This window comes from Nipponia nippon, unplaced genomic scaffold (genome assembly GCF_047370975.1).
Source record: "Nipponia nippon isolate SJK-2023a ecotype South Korea unplaced genomic scaffold, ASM4737097v1 scaffold_3, whole genome shotgun sequence".
In the NCBI taxonomy this organism is placed as follows: Eukaryota; Metazoa; Chordata; class Aves; order Pelecaniformes; family Threskiornithidae; genus Nipponia; species Nipponia nippon.
Window position 1 is genome coordinate 77191280 of NW_028262347.1, and position 20471 is coordinate 77211750.

The 20471-nt window shown below is 39.5% G+C and overlaps 1 protein-coding gene across 1 annotated transcript in view; it reads right to left on the reverse strand.

The window, feature by feature from the left end:
- The window catches only part of EFCAB6 (EF-hand calcium binding domain 6), a 108916-nt gene that overhangs the window by 48117 nt on the left and 40328 nt on the right, over positions 1-20471 (reverse strand). The window contains 4 exon segments of the mRNA XM_087766019.1: positions 1762-1876; positions 6496-6667; positions 16763-16923; positions 19307-19477. Of these exon segments, the coding sequence (XP_087622145.1) occupies positions 1762-1876; positions 6496-6667; positions 16763-16923; positions 19307-19477 (619 nt within the window).

The following is a 20471-nucleotide window of genomic DNA, read 5'->3' on the forward strand; positions in this document are numbered from 1 at the left end:
AATCCTACTCCCCCCTACAGACATGCATTATCCTTCCCTTTTTTCATTTCCAGTTTCTATTGAAGTCTAGTCAAGAAAATTTGTACTCGTGTTATCTTCCCACTAAAGCTCATAAGAAGAAAATCAGGTCTCTTTTTCTGTAACTACAGGCCACCCTCCACCCCAGTGAATCACATATCATTGAAAAAGAAAAGTTAGGAAGGTTTTTTCTTTGCCTTCTGGTTTCTGAGATTTACTTTATGTTAAATGTGGGTCACATTTCCTTTTACAACTATGAGACATAGTAATGTATGGAAAGAAAAGCTGTGATCCTCACAGTTGGCAAAAGCAAAAACTTTAAATACAGACAAAACACTGTTGATTCTTGATTTAAATCAAAGAGCTGGCACACTCATTTTCCCTGAGGTTAACCTGTTTCAAACATCTTTTATTAGGCTACTGGATGGAAGTGCACATATTTTGGTGGACAGATGATTAGCTGGCTATATTAACAAACTCCTAAACTTCTAGGCCTGAATGAAGAAAAAACAGAGTATTATGTCAGCTAGCCACAAGTCAGCCCTCCCTCTTGTCTTAGTTCTAAAAGAGAAGTAATGACAGCAGAAAATAATAGTAACAGTGTGAAAAATGTAAATGTGCACCTCTGAGAAAAATAACAGAGACATAATATGGAAATTAAAGCAGGCCTTGAAGCCAATGGCAAAACTGCCGTTGACTTCAGTGGCATCAGAATTTTACCCACAAAATCTAGACTTAAAGCATAAGTATAAAAAATTGAGATATCAATTACTTACTAGCTTTAGTTTGCACTCAGAGTTCCACCCTAAGAAATCAGTTCAGATTCCATCAGCTTCATTTTTAAGAGCTAAAAATCAAACCCCTTACAGTGCCTTGAAATCAGTGAAATTACTGATGGGGTAAGGCAAGTAGCTGAGGTGAAAAAATGTGCTCCCAAATTATGAACATATTCCTCTGATATTCATTCCTCTGCAACAGTAAATCAATGAAGACCACATCCTCATTATATGGGTGGACAATACATCTATATCTACACAAACAGTAAACCTTGCTCTCTCACTAGGATTCTTGATAATCTAATAAAAATATCAATTATGTTACAGATAACCACATTTCACCATTCTCTAGTAGCAACATCCCTTAACAGCTTTAACATTCAAAAGCAGCACTTTAAATTAAAACCATAAACCAATAAGTAACCAGATCACACCACAGAGCTCCAGTTGTATATACTGCCACTAAAACTCATCACTAATGGCTTACTAACAGATCTTTCTTTCCTGAAAGGACTAGTTACTGTTTTCTGGCTTTTTACATAGAAAAGAAAAAGTTACTGGACATCACTACTAAATCTAAGTCATCCACTATAATTTAGGATACAACATAATTCCAAGACTGTGAATAAGAGTTAGAAATGCTGAGGACAAGGATCTACTCAAGGCAGAGCAATTGGTCAGTTACTTTTTGCAATCTGTTAGTGACAACTCCATGGCACCTATCTGTGGAGCTTTAGTTAGTTCACATCCCGCATGTTGTGGTTTCCCTCTTGTCCTGAGTTAGATACTCAGCAGCTTGGCTGTATCAGGAGTCAAAGAACTACAGGCAGGAAGGTCATCCGTGTGCTAAAAATCATATCACTGATCTCTTCCTAATTTCACCAATAGCCTTTCCTCGAAAGAGAAAAGTTCCGGATCTTCTAGGAAAGGTTTGTTTCATGCTTTATTGCTGTTAAAATTCCTTTACCTTCCAGTATTGCCACAAAATCCAAATAACTCAACCCTCCATCTGGTAACCCTAGCTTTTCTGTTAGTAGATTAAATTGACTGTCATCCATTGGCATGCCATGATCTTCCAACACCTGTTAGAAGAGAAATAAAGTTAGTTATATAATGGCCTATTTTCTTGCTTAATAAGCTGTTTTGAATACTAAATATCTGGGTGTTTTATCCTATGGCTTAACTTGAAATTACTCTGAAAATTGATCTCTTTTCCTTACATTTACAGTAAGCCATTTAAATATAGATCTATTCTGTACATCTTCAGTTCTATATAGAAAAAGGCAGAGAGCAAAATTTGACTATATTTTTGAGACTGGCATTTTAAGCAAAAGCACCAAGTGACAGGCTAAGATTAAACTTCACCTGGAAAATAAAAAGTGCCAGAAGAAATGACATTAGCTCATTTAGCAGACGGGAGGAAAACTGTCATTTGTAGAATTTGCTGCTGCCGCTTTTCCCCACGAGCCTGCCATAACTACCTCCTGGACAAGAAATGCTGCAGAATGGATTCAGGCCCCTGAACCACATACAGCTGCAGCGAGGTGGAAGGCAGGATTCCTTCTGCATTGCTGCTCTTCAAAGCAGATTTGGGGATCCATTTTAGGTAATCTATTTTGGCAAGGAACTTTCTGATCTTCCTACATTCCTCCTATGTCCCCTTCTTTTTTTTTGTAGACCCTCTACCTCTCTGCGTCTAAGAGGTGCAGCAGTCTGGAGTGGCGGCAGTCTCCCCTTGCGCCCCTCTTAATGTTACCTGGCAGTCGACTGTGGAGGGGTCTCTGGTTTTCTTCTACTTTTCCCACTGCCTGTTTCCCTGAAAAGTTGTAGTTGCAGCCCCTGCTGCTCCTGAGGGATTTCTCCAAAACCTTTCATTTCCTTCAGCTGCTTTGTAACTCCTGATTTGGGTGTATTTCTTTAAAACTATCCTGCACAACTCTGTCTTGACTTTCCAAGTGTTTCTACAGTGATTACTCTTGCCATTATATTTTAGTTAATTGTACAGATTAAAAGAAAAAAATCATTAAATAGCTGAACAGCATAAGGAGTGTTAAAAAAGTGAGAATAATTAGCAAATTATCATTTCTTTCTATGAATGTAAAGCTTCTGGATAAGCAAGCACATTTTATGTTCGGTTGAACAAGTATTTACCATCAGATCAAATGCTTAATAGCAGCGATAAGGAAATCTGGCCGCACAAATCCAATCAAAGCTGGAGAGAATCAGTCACAATAGTAATGTTGGTGACTACAGTCTCAACTATTAGCGCTTTCATCTAGAGGAAAAAAAAGTGATAAAACTCTGCCAAAACTGCATACAAGATTAAGTCATATTAAATTGTACGACTAGGTCATTGTCCTGTACTGAATGGCTCAGAAAAGGCTTAGTTTCTAAGTCTTATTTAAAGGAAGAGGATTCATGACAGCCTTACAGCAAGGAGATATTGTAATCCTTCACAGAAGTGAAGGCACACATACAAATTGTGGATGTTACCCCAGGACCCCGACAGAGCTTCAGTTACCATCTTCCTGATTTTGAACTATATTAAAAATTAGACAAGTCCAAAGGTGCAAAGGCAGGGTCTGTGCCTTCTTGCCCAGTTCCTAGGAGAGCCAGGCCAGTGACGCCAGAGGTACTACATTACTCTTTGGTAAAGGAGGTGGAGTTCAGCATCCCCCTTCACTAAGCCACCTCACACCTTTGGTACTCCACAGGCAAGCAACTAAAAGGTGTCCTTATGCTGTAAGCTGTAAAGAAAACCACAGAGAACTGACAGTATTGGTATAACCCTGGTGATTTTATGTCTGCGTTTTTGGGTTCTTCAGGCATACCAAGATCAATTATCCTTCAGAGGAATGCAAGGGTGCATTCTGCCCACTCCCTTAATGCAGCTGTAACATAATGTTATATAAATAAACAGAGCTTATCCACTTCCAAGTTGGACAAGCAGCTTTTGCCCACTTCTATGGCTTGGCCTGGAATAACGAATCAGAAAACAAGTATGGTTTTACCTTTGCCGCTACTACACTATGCTATTACTGTTTGAGTAACCTATCCCACCTCGGAGGACAAGCAACTCTGCCGAGCTGTACACTAGCTGCTTGGCTGCTCTAAATGAAGCTGTAGATCAGAGGAGCAGTTTCAAACGCGCCGATAAAGTGGGCAATGGTGTTGGCACACCTGCCCAGCTACAGAGTCAGGATCCAGTCAAAAAACAGCATACCACTGTAGATCACTTCAACTTCAGTGGTACCCCAAAATGCCTCACAACCTACTCACCTAAAATGCACTTGGGACGTCACATTGCCTACACCATTTGTGATAACCTACTGTATCCAAAACGTCTATATGCAGCTGGCAGATGTGATACAGAGAGTCCTACATCCTTCTGAAGCAGCAGTTGGAGGCCAGGGGAGATTCCCCACAATGCCTACAATGGTGCTAGACACCCATTTCTAGATGTTCTTTATCTACCCCTGAAACTCCACAAGCTGTGGGATGAAAAGCAACTGTTCTCCCAGGGTACGGATTGATGAACATCTTGGTAGAAGTGTCAGGGAAGTTAAAGCACGAAGAATGTGAAAACTCCCAGTTGGAACTCTACCTAGACAGTGAGGTGGAAAAACCCTTTCTTTTGCAAAAGGTGTAGAGATCTCTAAAGACCACAAGTGATGGAGAATCCGTTTCAGTCTGCATTTCACCTGAAAACACACGTGCTCAGGCAGTTCCCAGAGACATAAGGTAGTCTGTCACTTCAGTTCTAATGAGGAATCCCTTTCAATGACCCTTATTCGCACAGAGCTCTCATCCTCGTGCATTCCGGGGTAGGCTCATTTCACTCAGCACAAGGCAGGGCAGAACAGGGCTACTGCAGGGAAGCATGCCCCTTTTGAATGACCATAATCAGCAGCAGCAAGGCAGAATTCCCAGGCAGTATTCCACCCAGCTGGACTCCGCTGAGCTTGCAGGGTCCAAGGACATCACAGTGCAGTGATGCATATACCTGGCTTCAGGTACATGATGATTTTTTATCCTTTGTGCCTTGCCAAAACTTGAGAAATGCATCATCCATAGTGTAATAAAAGAACAATGAAATCACAAAGACTAACTGTTCAATAGCTTCTGGTGCTATACAAATATCTTAAATGTGAGTTGTACGCAGACAACCAATGCAGAAGAAAAAGCAGCAGGTAGAATGAGTTTGTTCTGCCTAACAGTGACAAAATGCACGTTACTGCATTAGCTGCAGGCAACATATAAGCCTCTTAGGTATCACATTGTAGCGTAAATCACAGCAACCAAAGCCAATGTCCCAAAGGTATGTGCCACAGATGTCAGATCTGTATGAGAGGAAGGGTTGCAGCTTAACACATTCTTAATAAGTGTATTATTAACAAGAAAACATTAAGAAAAATGGAAAATGTTTTATGTGTTTTGTCCTCCCTCTTTCCCTCCCCTTCACTTCAAAGTGATTTCTGCATGCAATTGCAGAAAGCTATCCACCTGAGGGTAAGAAGATGTGCGGCTGAATGCAGCTACAGTGTTTGCAGGGGAAGGCTCTATAGTAACAGCCTTCATCCTGTCATATGATGTGGAGCACATACCTCATGGGTCTATGTTGAGAAGGGGAAAAAGGAAGGCAACAGCTTGTCACCCCCTTACAGTCAGTACATTTGGCCCTGCAAAAGTAGCTGGTGAAAACATGTACAGTCCACGGTACACGGATGGGAAGATGGTGTTTATTACTGAACCAGAGTAAAAACAGATTGGGACAAACTTTCTCAAGGGAATATGCAGGCAATTTTCAAAGGTACTGTTCTGGCTTAACCCTTGCTGACTCTTACCTTACTTCAGCGCCCGGACAAAGGGCAGAGCATGCATTACTGTCATAACAATATTCAGCAGCAGCTCTTGCTTAAGACTAGGGAAGTATTACTGCCATCATGTCTCTTTTCCTGCCCAGTCTCAACTTTCAGCAAAGCATTTTGCTTTGAAATGTGAAAAGAAAGAAATGTACAGCTGGGTGCCATCAGCATCACAGCTACAATCCCGAATCCATGACCTCACAAGTCTGCCCAAAGCACAACATGCAGTCAGATAAACCATCAAGGCTGTGATGGGCCCTGGGAACACCACAAAAAACCCTCTCTCAAAAAAGACACCTACAAAATTCAATTGGAAGTCTTGGCAAGTAAGAACTATACAATCTCAATACCTTTCCATTATTGTGGATCCTCTCAGCACTGAGATGCTGTACCCAAATCAGCTAAGAATCTTATTCTTCACCTACCAGCTACCACTGTGGAGTTGCAAAGAGAGCTTAAAGACTCTGAGTTACAGCTTAGGTGATTCTTTAAGGTATGCCCACTCACTTCACATAAGAGGTGTTTTGTTGGTTGACATTAAACCTCCAAGTCCCAGCTGTGCCTTGCCAGTCCCAATTCATGTTCTTTTTGACAACTGGGAGCAGTTGAAGCTTTCAAGGTGTAGTGCTGCTACAGGATGACAATTTTATGTCTTTAAAGAGAAGTTGAGAATCTTTCTCATACAATAACCTGCATGAGACCCGTTTAGCTCCTCAGTAACTGAAACAGTCCTGGAGGATTTAACTCTAGCTGTGTGAGCAGGCACATTACTAAGACAATAAGTATCTTTCTGGGAAAAGTACAGGAGAGAGAAAAATAGCTAACATTTTTCCTACCTTCTGCAAGCCAGCCTTATTAATTTTCCCCCGTGATTGCTTATTGTAGGCAAAAAAGCTGTCTTTAATAGTTGCTGCCTGTTGTATCACTCTGTCCTTCAGCCTTTTAATTACTTCATCAACAGTTCTATTCTGGGTGTATTTGTTAACTTGATCTTCAATCTGGTTGATTCTAAAATTGAAAGATTGTGCATGAAGACAAGTTTCTTATTTTTTGTAGTTTCAAACATTTGATTCAGCAGTAACGAACAAGACTGCTTTAATGAAAGATAAGACATAGACATGGAAGAAGCTTCTTTGATGTAAACCAAAATGATAGGTTGATCAAGTTAGAGCACACATTGATTCCAAGGCCTATATTGTGCAATCATTTCTTACGTATAGCTTGCTTTACAGAAAAGAAGAAAAAAAAAAAACAACAAAACAAACCCAAACCAAAAATTGACTGATACTGCTCTGAAGTATTTCTTTTGCAAATGGAGATCCTAGACGTCCAAATCACAGGCTTAGTTTCTAATGAGCCCAAGTTTCTACATCAGCTAAGGAGCCACCTTTATCCTTTAGTACCTCCTCAGTTAACGCGAGATGGCTAAGCTAACATGAAAGAAGTTAATGAAAGTCTTTCCATTGATTTTAAAAGGAAAAAAATATCTCTTACGACATTTTCTCTCTTCCTGGATCCCAAGTAAGTCACTTCCATGCTTTTTCCCTTTGGAGGAATAGCCAGAATACCTTTCTTTCTCAGGCCCTATAAGAAACTCCATAGATATGGACTATATACTCTTCTTGCTGAAATACCACAACCTTCATCAATAAGCCATTAAAATAAATAACAATTAAATATTTAATAACTTTTAAAGTCAGAAAAGAAATTAAATTAAAGGGTATGTAATGTGTCCCACTTGTACCTATTTTACATCCATTATGGATTTACTATAACCCATGAAAAGGAAAGTTAGAACAATTATTTTTGTTAAATTTTAGAGCACGTATTTCCATATAAGCAAAATGCAGAAATATTCAGCAGTCTTATTTTATAGATTTATTAAGTGTGCTTTATAGTATTCCCTAAACTTGAAGATAATCTTAACATTTTAACTCTTATTCTAAAAATATGCTAATGAAAAGAGTTTTACTTTGATCTGAGCAGCACACAGAAGATTAACTCTAAGCCTCCCGAAAGGGATCAAAAGATGACAGTGACTGCTGACTCCCTCCTGAGGATCTCAGCTGAAGGCACCTGGTCTTCTGAGATATCTACTATCTTGCCGGAATGCAAGAGGCTGCCAAAACATTAACAACTTTACCTGCCCCATCCCACTGATTATTATATTCTCCTGCCTATCAACATAGGCCTTGCCATGAATGACCCGGAGAAAATGAAAAAGTAATTACAGGACAGATGATGAAGGTAAACTCAAATGTTCTTTATACCCTTCCTCCTTATTGAAGTTCAAGACTGAGGCAAAGCCTGGATGTGTCCTGGAAATAAATGAATGATTACTTGCAGAATGTCATCTAAAAGACCGTCTTCCCTGCCAGGGCCTTATTCACAAAAAGCTTTCTTTATCTACTAGCTTTATAACCCAGTAGGAAAGCCTTAGACTAGATTGAAGAAAGGAACTGACATAAAAGCTCACAGGAAGGTATTTACCACAGCCACCTAAGCTAAGGACCTAAAACTACTTGGAACAGGGTTATACATTACGGGGTCATAGAAGAGACAAAACCAGACAGAATGGATCAAGCATGGTGGTTGTCAGTACATGAATATAAGAAACGAGGTATAAAGAAGGGGACCTGGAAGTCCTTATGGTTCTTGGAAGATCCTGGAATCTTACAGTTCAGTAAATTAAACCTTATTTAGAGTTCTACTGATAAAAAACTATGAGAATATGAGTGCTACAATGGTAGGGTGCCTACTGTACATCACCAACAGGGAAAACAGGATTTGGATTTGAAGCTTTTGGAGATTTAGAGATTTTTTCCTGAGGGGGAAGAAAAAAAAAAAAGGAAAAAAAAAGGGGCAAAATCATCCAGGGTAAAAGAGCTGGTTGTAATTGGTTGGGTTATTATTACAGCAGAACACAGGTTGTCCAGCAGATTATCAGAATGTGTCAGTGATATCCTGTTGATGCTGCGAAATCTAGTGAAGGGAAAGTCTTTCTGAATTTTATCTGAATTAACACAGAGAAACTGCTTAAAGAGGTGAAATGCAGCTTAGGCAGGAATGATGATGGAATGACAGAGTTTATGGCACTTCTAAAAAGAAGGCAGGAGAATAGTGAAAAAAAGTAGATTTCTACCTTCTCAGGGAACTAAAGTCTCATGGAAAATGGGACTAAAGGAAAAATAACTTAAGGAGAGCTGGCAGTGCATCAATGAAACATGCCATCACAATATAAGAAGCATGACTGTGTACAACCAAAATCTGAAAGGCCACAACACAAAGTGAGATTCAATATCAAAAATATCAAAAGTAATGAGAACTCATTCTATAAATGCTTCAGTAATATAAGAGGGATCAAGAAAAAACTTGGCTTTCTATTCAACAGAGAAAGAAAACTACTAACAGATTGCATTAAGGGGATGAAGCACTTAAAGTCTCTCTTTGTATTGGTCCTCAATAAAAAGTCAAATATAAGCAGGTCGCTTGAACAATGAATATTAATAACAAATAAGGAAAGAACAAATAACAGAATATTGCTATGAATTCATATTGGTTCTTAAAGAAATGTCTAAAATTGTCTCCCAAATTTATGCAGAAAAGCAAACACACTACCTAGTTTTAAAAAGAGGGAAGGAGAAGAACTGGAGAGTTACTGACATATTTCTAAGAAATCTGTTCCTGCTTTCAGGCAGTAATTACAGAGTCACAAAGAGTTCAAAGCCTGTTAAGAGACACAAGAGCCACTAGGGATCCTTGAGATCTACCCTGATTTCAGGCAAGCTTATATTTTAAATTATACTCCCCTCCAACCAGCACCACTTTTACCTTGGTTTCCTAGGGAAATAAGAATAATGCGATCAGCCGTTTCATGCACATCTGTCAGCCTTTCCCCTAAATTTGGAGTCCATCTACCAATTTCAGTCAAACTTGAGAGGGGTAGGGGTCTTCAGATACAGCGGTTACAAGTTTTGTGAAATTGACAGTCATGAAAAGGAGAGAGATTCTTCATTCTCCTAGTTGTGAAGGCTTTCCATTTGTTAGCAGCTAGCCAAGCAATCAGCATATGTGCTTCTCTGGGCTAGCCATGTACTGTCTCTTGCCCAGCTGCCAGATTGCAGTACTCAGTGAGAAGTATGTTCTTTTTCTACCTTCAAGTAATAAGCCACAAGTACACTTACCAACTGTGTGAGACACCAAACCCTACTCCCTGCGCATTCCCATCTCACTGGGGCTGGGTCTCAAAGTTCTTCATTCAGGCCTGACAAACCTAACCTACCTGTCTGCTCTAACACATCAGTTCTGGGTGCCAGAATGCTTGCTGAAGGTATGGATAAAGCTCCAGATGGTGGCTCAGCAGAAGTTAGGGGCAGAGATATTTATTAGTGAGGCCACAGATTTATCTTGAGTTTAGCGTACTGTGTCCTATTGACAGAACTGTATTCCATGTTGGTGAGTCATCTGCATTTTTTTATCTTGCCAGCTCTCTGCTTTGACAGTCTTTCAGTAGAAATGGCATTGGACCTCAGTAAAAATAACTTTGGGGAATTTCTGAAAGGCTTTTTGACCTCAAGAACAGGAGGGACAAACAGCCTGCAGAAAACAAACCGGTTGATTTCTTGATTGAACTACAGCTCATATTCTGCTTTGAGAACAATCTTGGAATGCATCTGCAGGAACACTCTGCTCCCAAAAAATATTGCATAGAAGGAGCCAGCCATAAGGTCTTAGATATTTCCTTGTGTCTCACAAAAGCAAATTAGGAAAGAATTTCAGAGACAGAGGCAGTCTGCTAGAAGTCCTGAGGATTAAGATGAAGGCCATTGTGGAACAGGATCTTTCACAGGTAGGGACACCTTAACCACCCCAACTTGTTAAAGAACTTACAGGTGGAAAGACGTGGAAATATCAAGATTTCACCCATTGCAGACTGTTGGTCCAAAATCACCACTTCAGTAAGAAAGAGGCTGGGCTTGCTTTCCTAGAGACTTCATGAAATATTTCTTTTCCATTACTGGTAACGAATTCTCGCTAAAGAAAGGAGCAGACATAATTTGGCAAATGAGAGCCACACAGCACCCATTATATAACAAGGAAAGAGTTAACGTTAAGATTCATAAGGATACTGAAATTTCATTTTAGCAATTTCAGGAGGAGGGACAGAAGCCTTGAACTCCAGGCTAGAAGGCTTAGAAGGTGTTGGTAGCAGAATTGACTTGGCCACCATAGAACATCACTGGGACAAGAGGAACTGAAGGGAAGTTGTAAACCACTGCTTAAACTTACAGAAGGAGCGACTCATCTGACATAGTTCCAAGACACTGATCAATTCAGGAATCAAACATCCAAAGGTTCTGTTTTAAACTTGTCAAAATGCCTAAACCAACAGTTCTTGTCAATGTCATAAATAAAAGGTCAGACCTGGTATGTCTGCAGCATGGTCCCAGCTTTCTGCACAAGGGATTGGCTCACTCCTGTGTGGGCCTGACATAGTAAAATGACTCAAGCCATGTGCCTGAGAACTCGTCTCACATGAACTGCTGGCAGGTAGCCAGGTAACACTTCCAAACAGTTGACATCCTCCCAATAGCTAGCGACTGACATTGTATAAAGCAGTTCAAAGGCCTCATGTCCAACATCACCTTGGCAAGAAGGTAAAGGAGATTGTGGTCTTTTTAAAAATATCCCAGAAGGCTTCTGTCATCCCAAGACCTCACTAGGAGAGACAGAAGGACGTCCCAGTGCCTGAGAGGTCTTCGGAAGATGGATTGCGTTCTCCTCCTCTGCTTTGCTGTTCTACAGCAGAGCTTGGCAAAGAGTCATAAGTGAATTCTGGTGTGTGCAAGCTGTCCTTCGGCAGGGTCCTTGTGCAGGCATTTGAATCCTCTTATTGCCGATTCAAATGCCAAATATCCACTGCCAATTTTTCTATGTTCATGACAGAAACAGGGAGGTCCTGGTGGGCCTACAAACCATTTTGTGAGAGCTTTGCTGCAGGCTGCATTAAGAGTGGCACTGAAATGGGTATTCAGGGGCAGAGCTCAGAGGCCGTTGTTTACACTTATGTTTGGTGTCCCTGAAACATTTGGCCTCCTTTGAAAAATGTGTGGAGATCCTGTGGCAAGGCTCTGAGACAACAGAATAGAGAGAAAAGAAACGGTCTTTCTGAGCCATAGGAATAAGCTGCCAGTTCTGACATGTGTATGCACAGACAAGGCAATTCCTAGAGCTGCCCTGAAGGGGATTCAGATGGGGACTTAAGAAACACAAAAAGGTCAGACTGTTGAAGAGGAAACAAAGAAGTCTGAGGAGAATCTGGGGCAAGACAGGGCATACTCCTGTCTTGATAGCTGTTGTCAGAAATGTGAGCTTTGCATAGGGCACTCTGTTTTATGGAATACCAGCCTAACAATGAGGGAAGGTAGGCACTGAGCACACCTCCATAGACATATTAGAGTAAAGCATTATCTGGGTTCAAGTGAAAGGAAATACATGTGTCCTGGGTCTGGCCATACCTGTAGATTATCAAGCAAATGTAAGAAAAAAAAAATATTGTTAAGAGAGGCTCATCCCATTGTAAGGGAAAATTTATTGTTTCCCCCACAGATTATGCAGGCATTTACATATATTCAAAAGTAAGAATTGAGGAGAATCAATAGGCCGTACACCTTTGTAACCTGGATGCCAATATCAGTGATGCTGGTTCAGTTGGAGGCTGTAGCTGTGGCCTGCAGTAGTCACAGCCATCAGATGTGCCAGAGTTCCTGATCCCCTGAGAATGTTCAAATCCAGTTCCTGAAAAATGAGCCACACTGATTCTACAGAGGATCACAAGCTTACTCTTCAGACATTATCTAGAGGGCAAAACCCCAATTTTTGAATGATGCAGTGAGATATCATCCTTGTGGACCCTGTAAAGTGAGCTCAACCATTTTTACTTGAATCCTGGAGTCTTTGATGAATGATCCACGTGTGTTTGCTCTCCTGATGCAATGCTTTGAATGTTGTACAATTTTGAATGTATCTCTGCAAAATGAGAGATCAGCCCAGGACAGTACTTACCATTAGAAAAACAGCATGTATCCTCAGTCTATCTGAAAGTCTCCTTTCTATACATATTTTTTCTTTACATTAAACAGAAAATTGTCTGTAATAACAGTACCTTTTTGAAAGCTCTGTTTGCCTTTTTTCTTTTCTTTGTTGTTTTTCCTTTGATATATGCGAGCTGATACCATTTAAGTCACCAGAAAGAACAGCAACTTTTAAGTTATCCAAAAGCATCTTGTAAAAGATTCCATCAGAAGAGTTATCCTTGTATTTATAGCATAACCTGGATAAAATAAGAATTTAAAATAATTTCAGAGATTGAGAACAATGCATAATACAAATGTCTTAAAGGAAAGACGATCAAAGTAAGACATTTCCTTTCCATATACAGTTAAGGGCATTATTCAGAATACTGTCGTTAGGCACTGGAAACTAGCCTTCCCAGGCTCCTTCTGTAGCCTACAGAGAAAGCAAGAACCTAACTTAAACGCTGTGTCATGACCTGGAAGAGCTCCATTTACTCTAGAAGGAGCCTAAGGACACAAGCCTCCCCTACCTACAGTTACCCTTTGTGAATACCCTGTGTAATTAACACTTGAATTCTATGGTGGACATTTGGAAGAAACTTGGCTCACCCGACACTGACCTGTCAAATTCAGCTGCGTTGGTGGAAGAGGGAGCTAAGATCACAGCCACTGCACAACTAAATCTGCCAGAAATTATGAATGAAAACCATTGTTCACCTTAACTTGCTGCCTGGCATTTGAATATAAAATTAAATCACTAGCAGCCTAAGTTAATACTCCTAGATATGAACCTTAGCAGCCCAGAAGCAGACACACTGTTTGTTCAGCCCCTTCTGTTATTCTGAGAGTAACTTCCAGTGAAGAGGTCGAGTTGGTAGTTCCCTGGGCCTGTTAAATTACCCTCTTAAATCACTGCCATATAAATTAACAGAACTCATGAATCAGAGCCCTTGTCATCACTGTGTCGCTGCTTCACTGTGCTGTTCAGCCTTCCAGGATTTCATTCATGTTCATAAAGCTTTGGGGCATTCCTGGATGAAAGCAGAAGGCTCCTGTCCTTGTGCTGGGGACACATGGCATTCTCTGCACTCCACTTATCAGAAGTGCCCATTCTATTTAGAATGACACTAAAAAAATACCTGTGGTAAAAACCACTTGTAACTTAACGTGTCAAGTGCCTCAATGCCTTTCTTCTGGGGAGAGAAAAAAAAAAAAAAAAAGAAATCAAAGCTTTCATTTATTTTGAGAAATCTAATCCACATCATATACCCTGCAGGGGAGAAAGTGTCAGGGGGGTGAGAGGGAGGGGAAAGAGTCTCCATTTTCTAGTGTTTGTGAAGCCCTGCTCAGCTAAAAGAAGTGTAGCCTTCACACAGAAAATGGCTCTGAACACTACAGAGCAACATCTGCTTTGTGAGTGTAATCCATAAAAGGCTTCCAAATGCCCTTAAAAACTGTTCCCTCTTTTCCCCAGTCTGAATGTCATCTCACAGGAAGCCATCTGGGACAAGCATGCCAGCTATTCTGCTGCAGTGATAGCAGTATTGTCCTCAAGTGCCTCAGGATGAGTCACATCAATGCAAAAGTCCAATTATAGTAGAAGCCCCCCAAAGCAGAAGTATCATTTCAAATAAATAAGACTGATGTAGCTGAACCACTGGAATTCGGAATGTAATTCAGTCACTTCATCACCTTTTACTCAAAAACCCTGCATCCCTTAAAGCACTCATGCTAAATCCCCAATCTGGTTATGACATTCCCAGCACAGATGTGATAGTCTTAAGCCCAGTGTGTATGCATTTAGAGGAGTCAATTACTTTTTTTTTTTTTTTTTTTGCTTATTATTTTAAAATACAATCTTTTTAAACCTGGCATTTCTTACCACTTTAGAGCAGCGAATGAACAGTGCCATCCACTGTTTCTCTGCATAATCCACAACATTTTCCTAGGATAGTCTTAAATAAGATTTAACATAAAAATTAATGCCACATTTGAAACAAAGAAATATAGATTGGTAAAAAGATGCAAGTCAAAACATATTTTTAAGGACTCAGGCTAAATCACAGAATCACAACTCTAAAAACAGATTACAACAAAGGAGATTTTTCAAAATATCTCCTCACCTGTGGATGAGCCATTCTAACTTAATTAGCTATACTGTTACTCATTTATCCTAAACCCAAATACTTCTCCAATCAAGTAGGCCATCTATTGCATTGTTGAGTATAAATTCTCTCTTCATCTTATTATAAGAATTACATTTCTTCTCCAGTGTGGTCATCAAATCTCTAGAACACGACCCTGATGAACGATACTGCTCAGAACAGGTGCCTTTAGAAATGCCTACTACAGAAGAATTAATAATATGGTTTGAATGAGACCCTGTTTTCATGGACTAAACATGGCCAATGCAACACTGTATGTCCCTGAATGTCTTTGACAATGGAATCCGAACCTTATCTTTTAGATGTATATTTTAGATGCTATTTCTATAAAAAGACTCCAAACTCATCCAATCTATGGCATTGCACATCTCACTTTGCTAAACACAGATCAGATACCTGCACTTTTCAACAATGCCACAGTTCAATAATGCAAATACACAAATGTCCTCAATGTTCACCGTAACAGAAATCCTGGAAGTAGTATATCCACTTCTTCCTGTGCTTTGCTAGAACACAACCTCAGTGTTGAGCGTTTCGCTAGACTGATCTCAGAAGGCTTGCATCCTTTTAAAACAAAAGCAGAACAGCCATTGACCACAATGATGAATGAATTAAACCTTAACAGTTTGCCTTTCATTGCTTTACTCTATATTATTTTCTTATAGGGAATGTTTAGAATTTCAAGTAAAGACCACTTTCCAATTCAAAGTGGCTGTAATTCCTGACTTTCCTTATAGTACAGATCTCTCATTGACACAAATAGTGGTAGAAACATTATTTAGAAAATTGTATAACTGCTGAGTCCCAGGTAATTCGAAGGATAATTACTTGTTCGTGATCAATGACCACTGATTATATACTACAAAACACAGAGCTATAAAACTGACAGATGATGAAAGCATATGGTTATAACACACTGTGCTGGGAACATGACTTTTATGAACCCAATGCATAGCACCCAAAATTTTCTCTAAGACATTTATAGAAAGGAAAATGCATACAGTACAATTGGTTTTACTGATCATGCTCATGCTCATTCATATTTCAGGATCAAAGAATATTTTCCAAAAGCCATTTCCTATTGATGCTGTTGTGTTTGCTCCTCACACACAATGATCAGCAGGACGCTGGGTTGTAAGGGTCAGACTGGAATTGATTTCTTTGATTTTCCTATTATGTTTTCAAAGGTAGGAAAGAATTCCACATCTTTCTGAAAGTCACTGGCTGTAAGCAGAGAGAAGTAGAGCTCCTGAGAGAGTAGATTAGACCCGATTATAACCTGACTGAAATGTTATTGCAATAAAATGACTAATACAATTCCCTCTTCTTTGGACATAGATATTTTGACCCCATGCTCCCCATGCTTGTAGCTCTTTTGACTCCCCACTTTGGGAAGCCTGCTCGTATTGAAAATGAGATTTCATGTTGACAATATTAAATTTCAATTCCTTGTTCTTTACAACTATAGTCTACTGAGGAAAGACATAACATTAATTTATTTCATTTTGTATTACATTGTGTTTTGAAATACTAAACAATGTTTGATAATGTCTTGGATCTCCAGCACATCAGTTGTTCCTTTGTAGAAAAGGCTTGTCTCACCTTTGAAATTGCTGAAATAATGTCAAACTCACAAGAGTTCCCAACATGGAATTGTTATGAAAATAAATAAGGGATTTACAAGCTGATCGCATGAGGAATGGGGCATCTCTTCCACCAACCTTTTCTTTTCTGTATGCTTAAGGCAAACCAAAATACTTAATGCCTCCAGTTGTAGCTGTCATATTAAAAGACAGGAAGAAAGATACGGTAAGAAAAGAAATTACTTTAAATCTGTTACAACTCACACATCATCAACTTACTTCATAAATTGTTGATCTGACAAAGAGGGACAACACAGCTGTAGGACTTTTCTTAGATGACTTCTGTTAATAGTGCCAGTACACTTAGGATCATAGGACTGCAAAGCCTTATGAAAATCTTTCCAGATTTCTGTGATTTTATCTGAAAGGATCTCCTCCATCTAGCAATCAAATGAATTAGTAATGCAGGAAAGAAAAAAAAAGTATCCCTGAGGTTAAACCATGATAGCGTTACCACATGAAAAAATGTACTACAATGACAAATCTAATGTTGGAAGATAACCACTTACTGAATATGAACCATGTTATCACAGTATTACAAGCTAGAACAAGAAGAGCAGGCTTCTTTATTTGGTTTGTTCCATTAAGCTCTTCATGAACCATCTAATTTAAAACAAAGTTATGTTCAATGAAAACAATTTTAGTGTATTAATTTCAAGGCATGATGCAACATCAGGCCCAAAATCTACCCTTGAAAATGTTTGTTCTGAAAACTGACTGAAAAGTGACGGCAAGAAAGCGTGTACCTCACTTCACAGATCTGCTTCTTTAAGTGACTGAAGAGGCATGTCTACTGACTGATAACAATGCACAGCTTTTACTGTTGTTTCTCCCCTCAGTCCTGTAAACAAAATCCACTAGGACTGAATGAATTGCAAGCGGCACTCAACTTACACAGGGCATAATTTGAAGACAATGGTCCTGCACAGGGGAAAATAATGACAAAATCTGGCTTACTGAACTGGCTTTATGATCTGTCTGTAGCACTGGCAGTTAGAATAAAAGTGTTTTTCACTTGTAAATTGATTACATTAAAAGCAGAAGGTTCTGAGAAGAAACAAACACAGGATCACATTTTGACAGAAAATCTCAGCATAATTGCAGATCTGACCAAGCACTGTACTATGCAAAATTTCAGGTGAAAGGAAGGAGGTGGAGATGCCCCTTGGATTGTCTTAGCTGGATGGGGGCCTAGATTGATTCCAGGTCCTGGTTCTGCCCATTGCTGCTTTTAAGATTCCTCTGACCAAATAATTTCTGAGAAATTATAAAAATGAAGAGATTTCTTGAAAAAGTTGTCCTCTTTCATTTGTACAACCTGTAATCTGCCTTTTCTACAGGATGAGCCACATTGATGGAGCTGGCATCACCACTCAGGACGCAAACCAGAAGGATTCCCAGACACTCAGGCTTCCTTGCAGCTGCTTTTCATCAAGATCTGGGTACAAACCCAGCCACAGAGTCCGGAACAGACCTACTCCACAGGGCAGAGTCACTCTCAAAGCGTGAAACCACAGCCACCAGGGTCATGTGTGGCTACTGTATCATCCCTGGTGGTATTTCATCCCAAGGTGACAACGGTCTGTGATGTTTAGCATTTCCTTTACCTGCCTTCTTTCATTTACTTCATTTGGGATGCTTATTTCAAATGACAAAAATGGGTAGGTATGCATACGTCTCTAATATGAGCCTAACCAGCTTAATTTGTAAATCCCACTTAGTGTGCGCATCAGTTGCGCATGTAGGCACTGTCAGCATTTGCATTTTCCCCAGCATGCAAATTAGCATACAACTACTAAAATTTGCCCCAGAATTTCAGCCAGACCATTATTCTACTCAAAACCAGCTGGAAGGGACTGAACTGCTGCATCAAATGTTACTATTGTTGGAGCCATCAGAGTGGAAAGCAGCCTGTTTCAGCTCCTAACATCAAAGCGTTTCAAAGCAATGCACACCATTCAGGGCTGTTCAATGGGACCTTCTTTTTGTGCATCTAGTATCTTCTCTTGACACTACTGCTCTCCTTTGAGATCTCTCAAAAACACTATCCAAACTACCTAAGACAAAGCTAAATAAGGAGTTAGTCAGTTGACATACTAATGCAAACCTAAAAGAGATTTGATATTAAAAATTATGAAAAATTATGAACAGCATCTTAATATTAGGAAGTAGATTTGCAAACTGCATCTTAGGTTATTTCTTAGAATAATTCAGTAAGCAAAAAAGTATTGACTTATTTCTGCCAAAGGAAACGGACATACTCAGGATATAACCTCTCTGTACCTTCAGTGAATGGTTCTAAAGGAAACCAAAAAATTCAAATTCAAAAGGTGTCAAAGCTGTACCCAGGAAAACATGCAATGTCTGTGTAGTATATAGCATATATTTTGAACCAATGTATATTATAGAGAATAACAGATAAAACAAGAAACAGCAAAATATCACCAAAACAGATCTGACAACTGAAAGCTAAGAAGTACTACTGCTGTTCCTCCTCTGCTGTACACACATGCGTGAGCTAGTGATTCTGCTAGAGTTTTCAAAAACCTCCAGAAACCGTGAGATTGCTTTCCAATTGATGCTTCAGAAGGAAAAGTCTAGAAGTGCTGATTATGATTATTCCATTGCTGGAAAGAATGTGAACATACTAACTTAGATAAAAACTATATGCAGAGCATAACATTTTACCAAAACACTATCCAGCATTTTGCCACAGCCATTATAAAAGAGGTTATGACTACAGAATTAAAAGTAAACACTTACTACTGGTTCTTTTACTTCAAACAAGTCTAAAAATTCATGGTAGTCAAGGTATCCAGTCTGTTCTGGATCAATTATGTCAGTTAACTCCTGGAAGTCTTTATCTTTCATTTGAAATACCAAGTTACATAAAACATGACAAAGGTCATTTCTTGTGATCTTTCCATCTCGTTTCTAAGACAAAAAAAGAAAGCATGCATAAAAAAGAGTGAACGTTTACTAAAGCAATGCTGATTCCAACATGCCATTCTACACCACTAGATCATCCTGACCTACAATAACTGAGAGCTCTGTGGCTGTTTCAATAGTCTGTGTATACTGAACCTAGTACTTTTACTCCAGTTCCCAGTGAACGTGCAACTGCAGTATTTACTGGATGGAAGACTAAAACTATGGGAATGAAACTACAATGCCTTTTCTATCACCTTGGGATAGATTATTTAGTTTGCTGGTAAACTGTGCCACAAGCGAATAGATATGTAAACTTGCTTTGCACAGACCAGCTCACATTCACGTCAGTTTATCAGCTACGTTTGATTCCTTACCTGGTCTGGAATCAATGTTCACACAAAGTTGTGTCTGACTGAATAGCTGCTGGATCTGAGTGAACTTGACTCAGTTGAGTTAAGTTGGTTCTAAGTTGCTGTTATCATGTACCCCAACCATTGCCTTAAGTCCATGCAGAAGTCCATCAAGTGATGTCTGTTATTAGATCCTAATATAGCTCTCAGCATATTCATAGACAACATGAGCCTACATTTATCAGTACTCACTCATCTGTGGCAGGATTTTCTTCATGATTAGCTTGAGAACAACAAGCAAAAACTCAACTAAACATTTTATGTTTGAGCACAGCTTTTTTCTAGGGCTCCAGTTTTCAGATGTGGTCCATGGCCATGACGGTCCATAAGGCCAGAGTCAATGCTGTGCAAACGCTTGGGTCATTACAGAGATTTCAGTTACGGATGCAATTATAAGTACATGGTGAGCCTTGAGAAATTCTGGCTGTTGACAGTGGTGTGTTAATCCAAAACATTTGGGACCTACTGTCCTTGGACTTCCTCTTTCTTTTCTCATGTTTCCTTTGCATCTTAGTATGCATCCTTTAAAAGCGCTATACTGCTAGGCTGGGTCTCTTGGCATTCTTGACCTGGCTAATGAGGGTGAA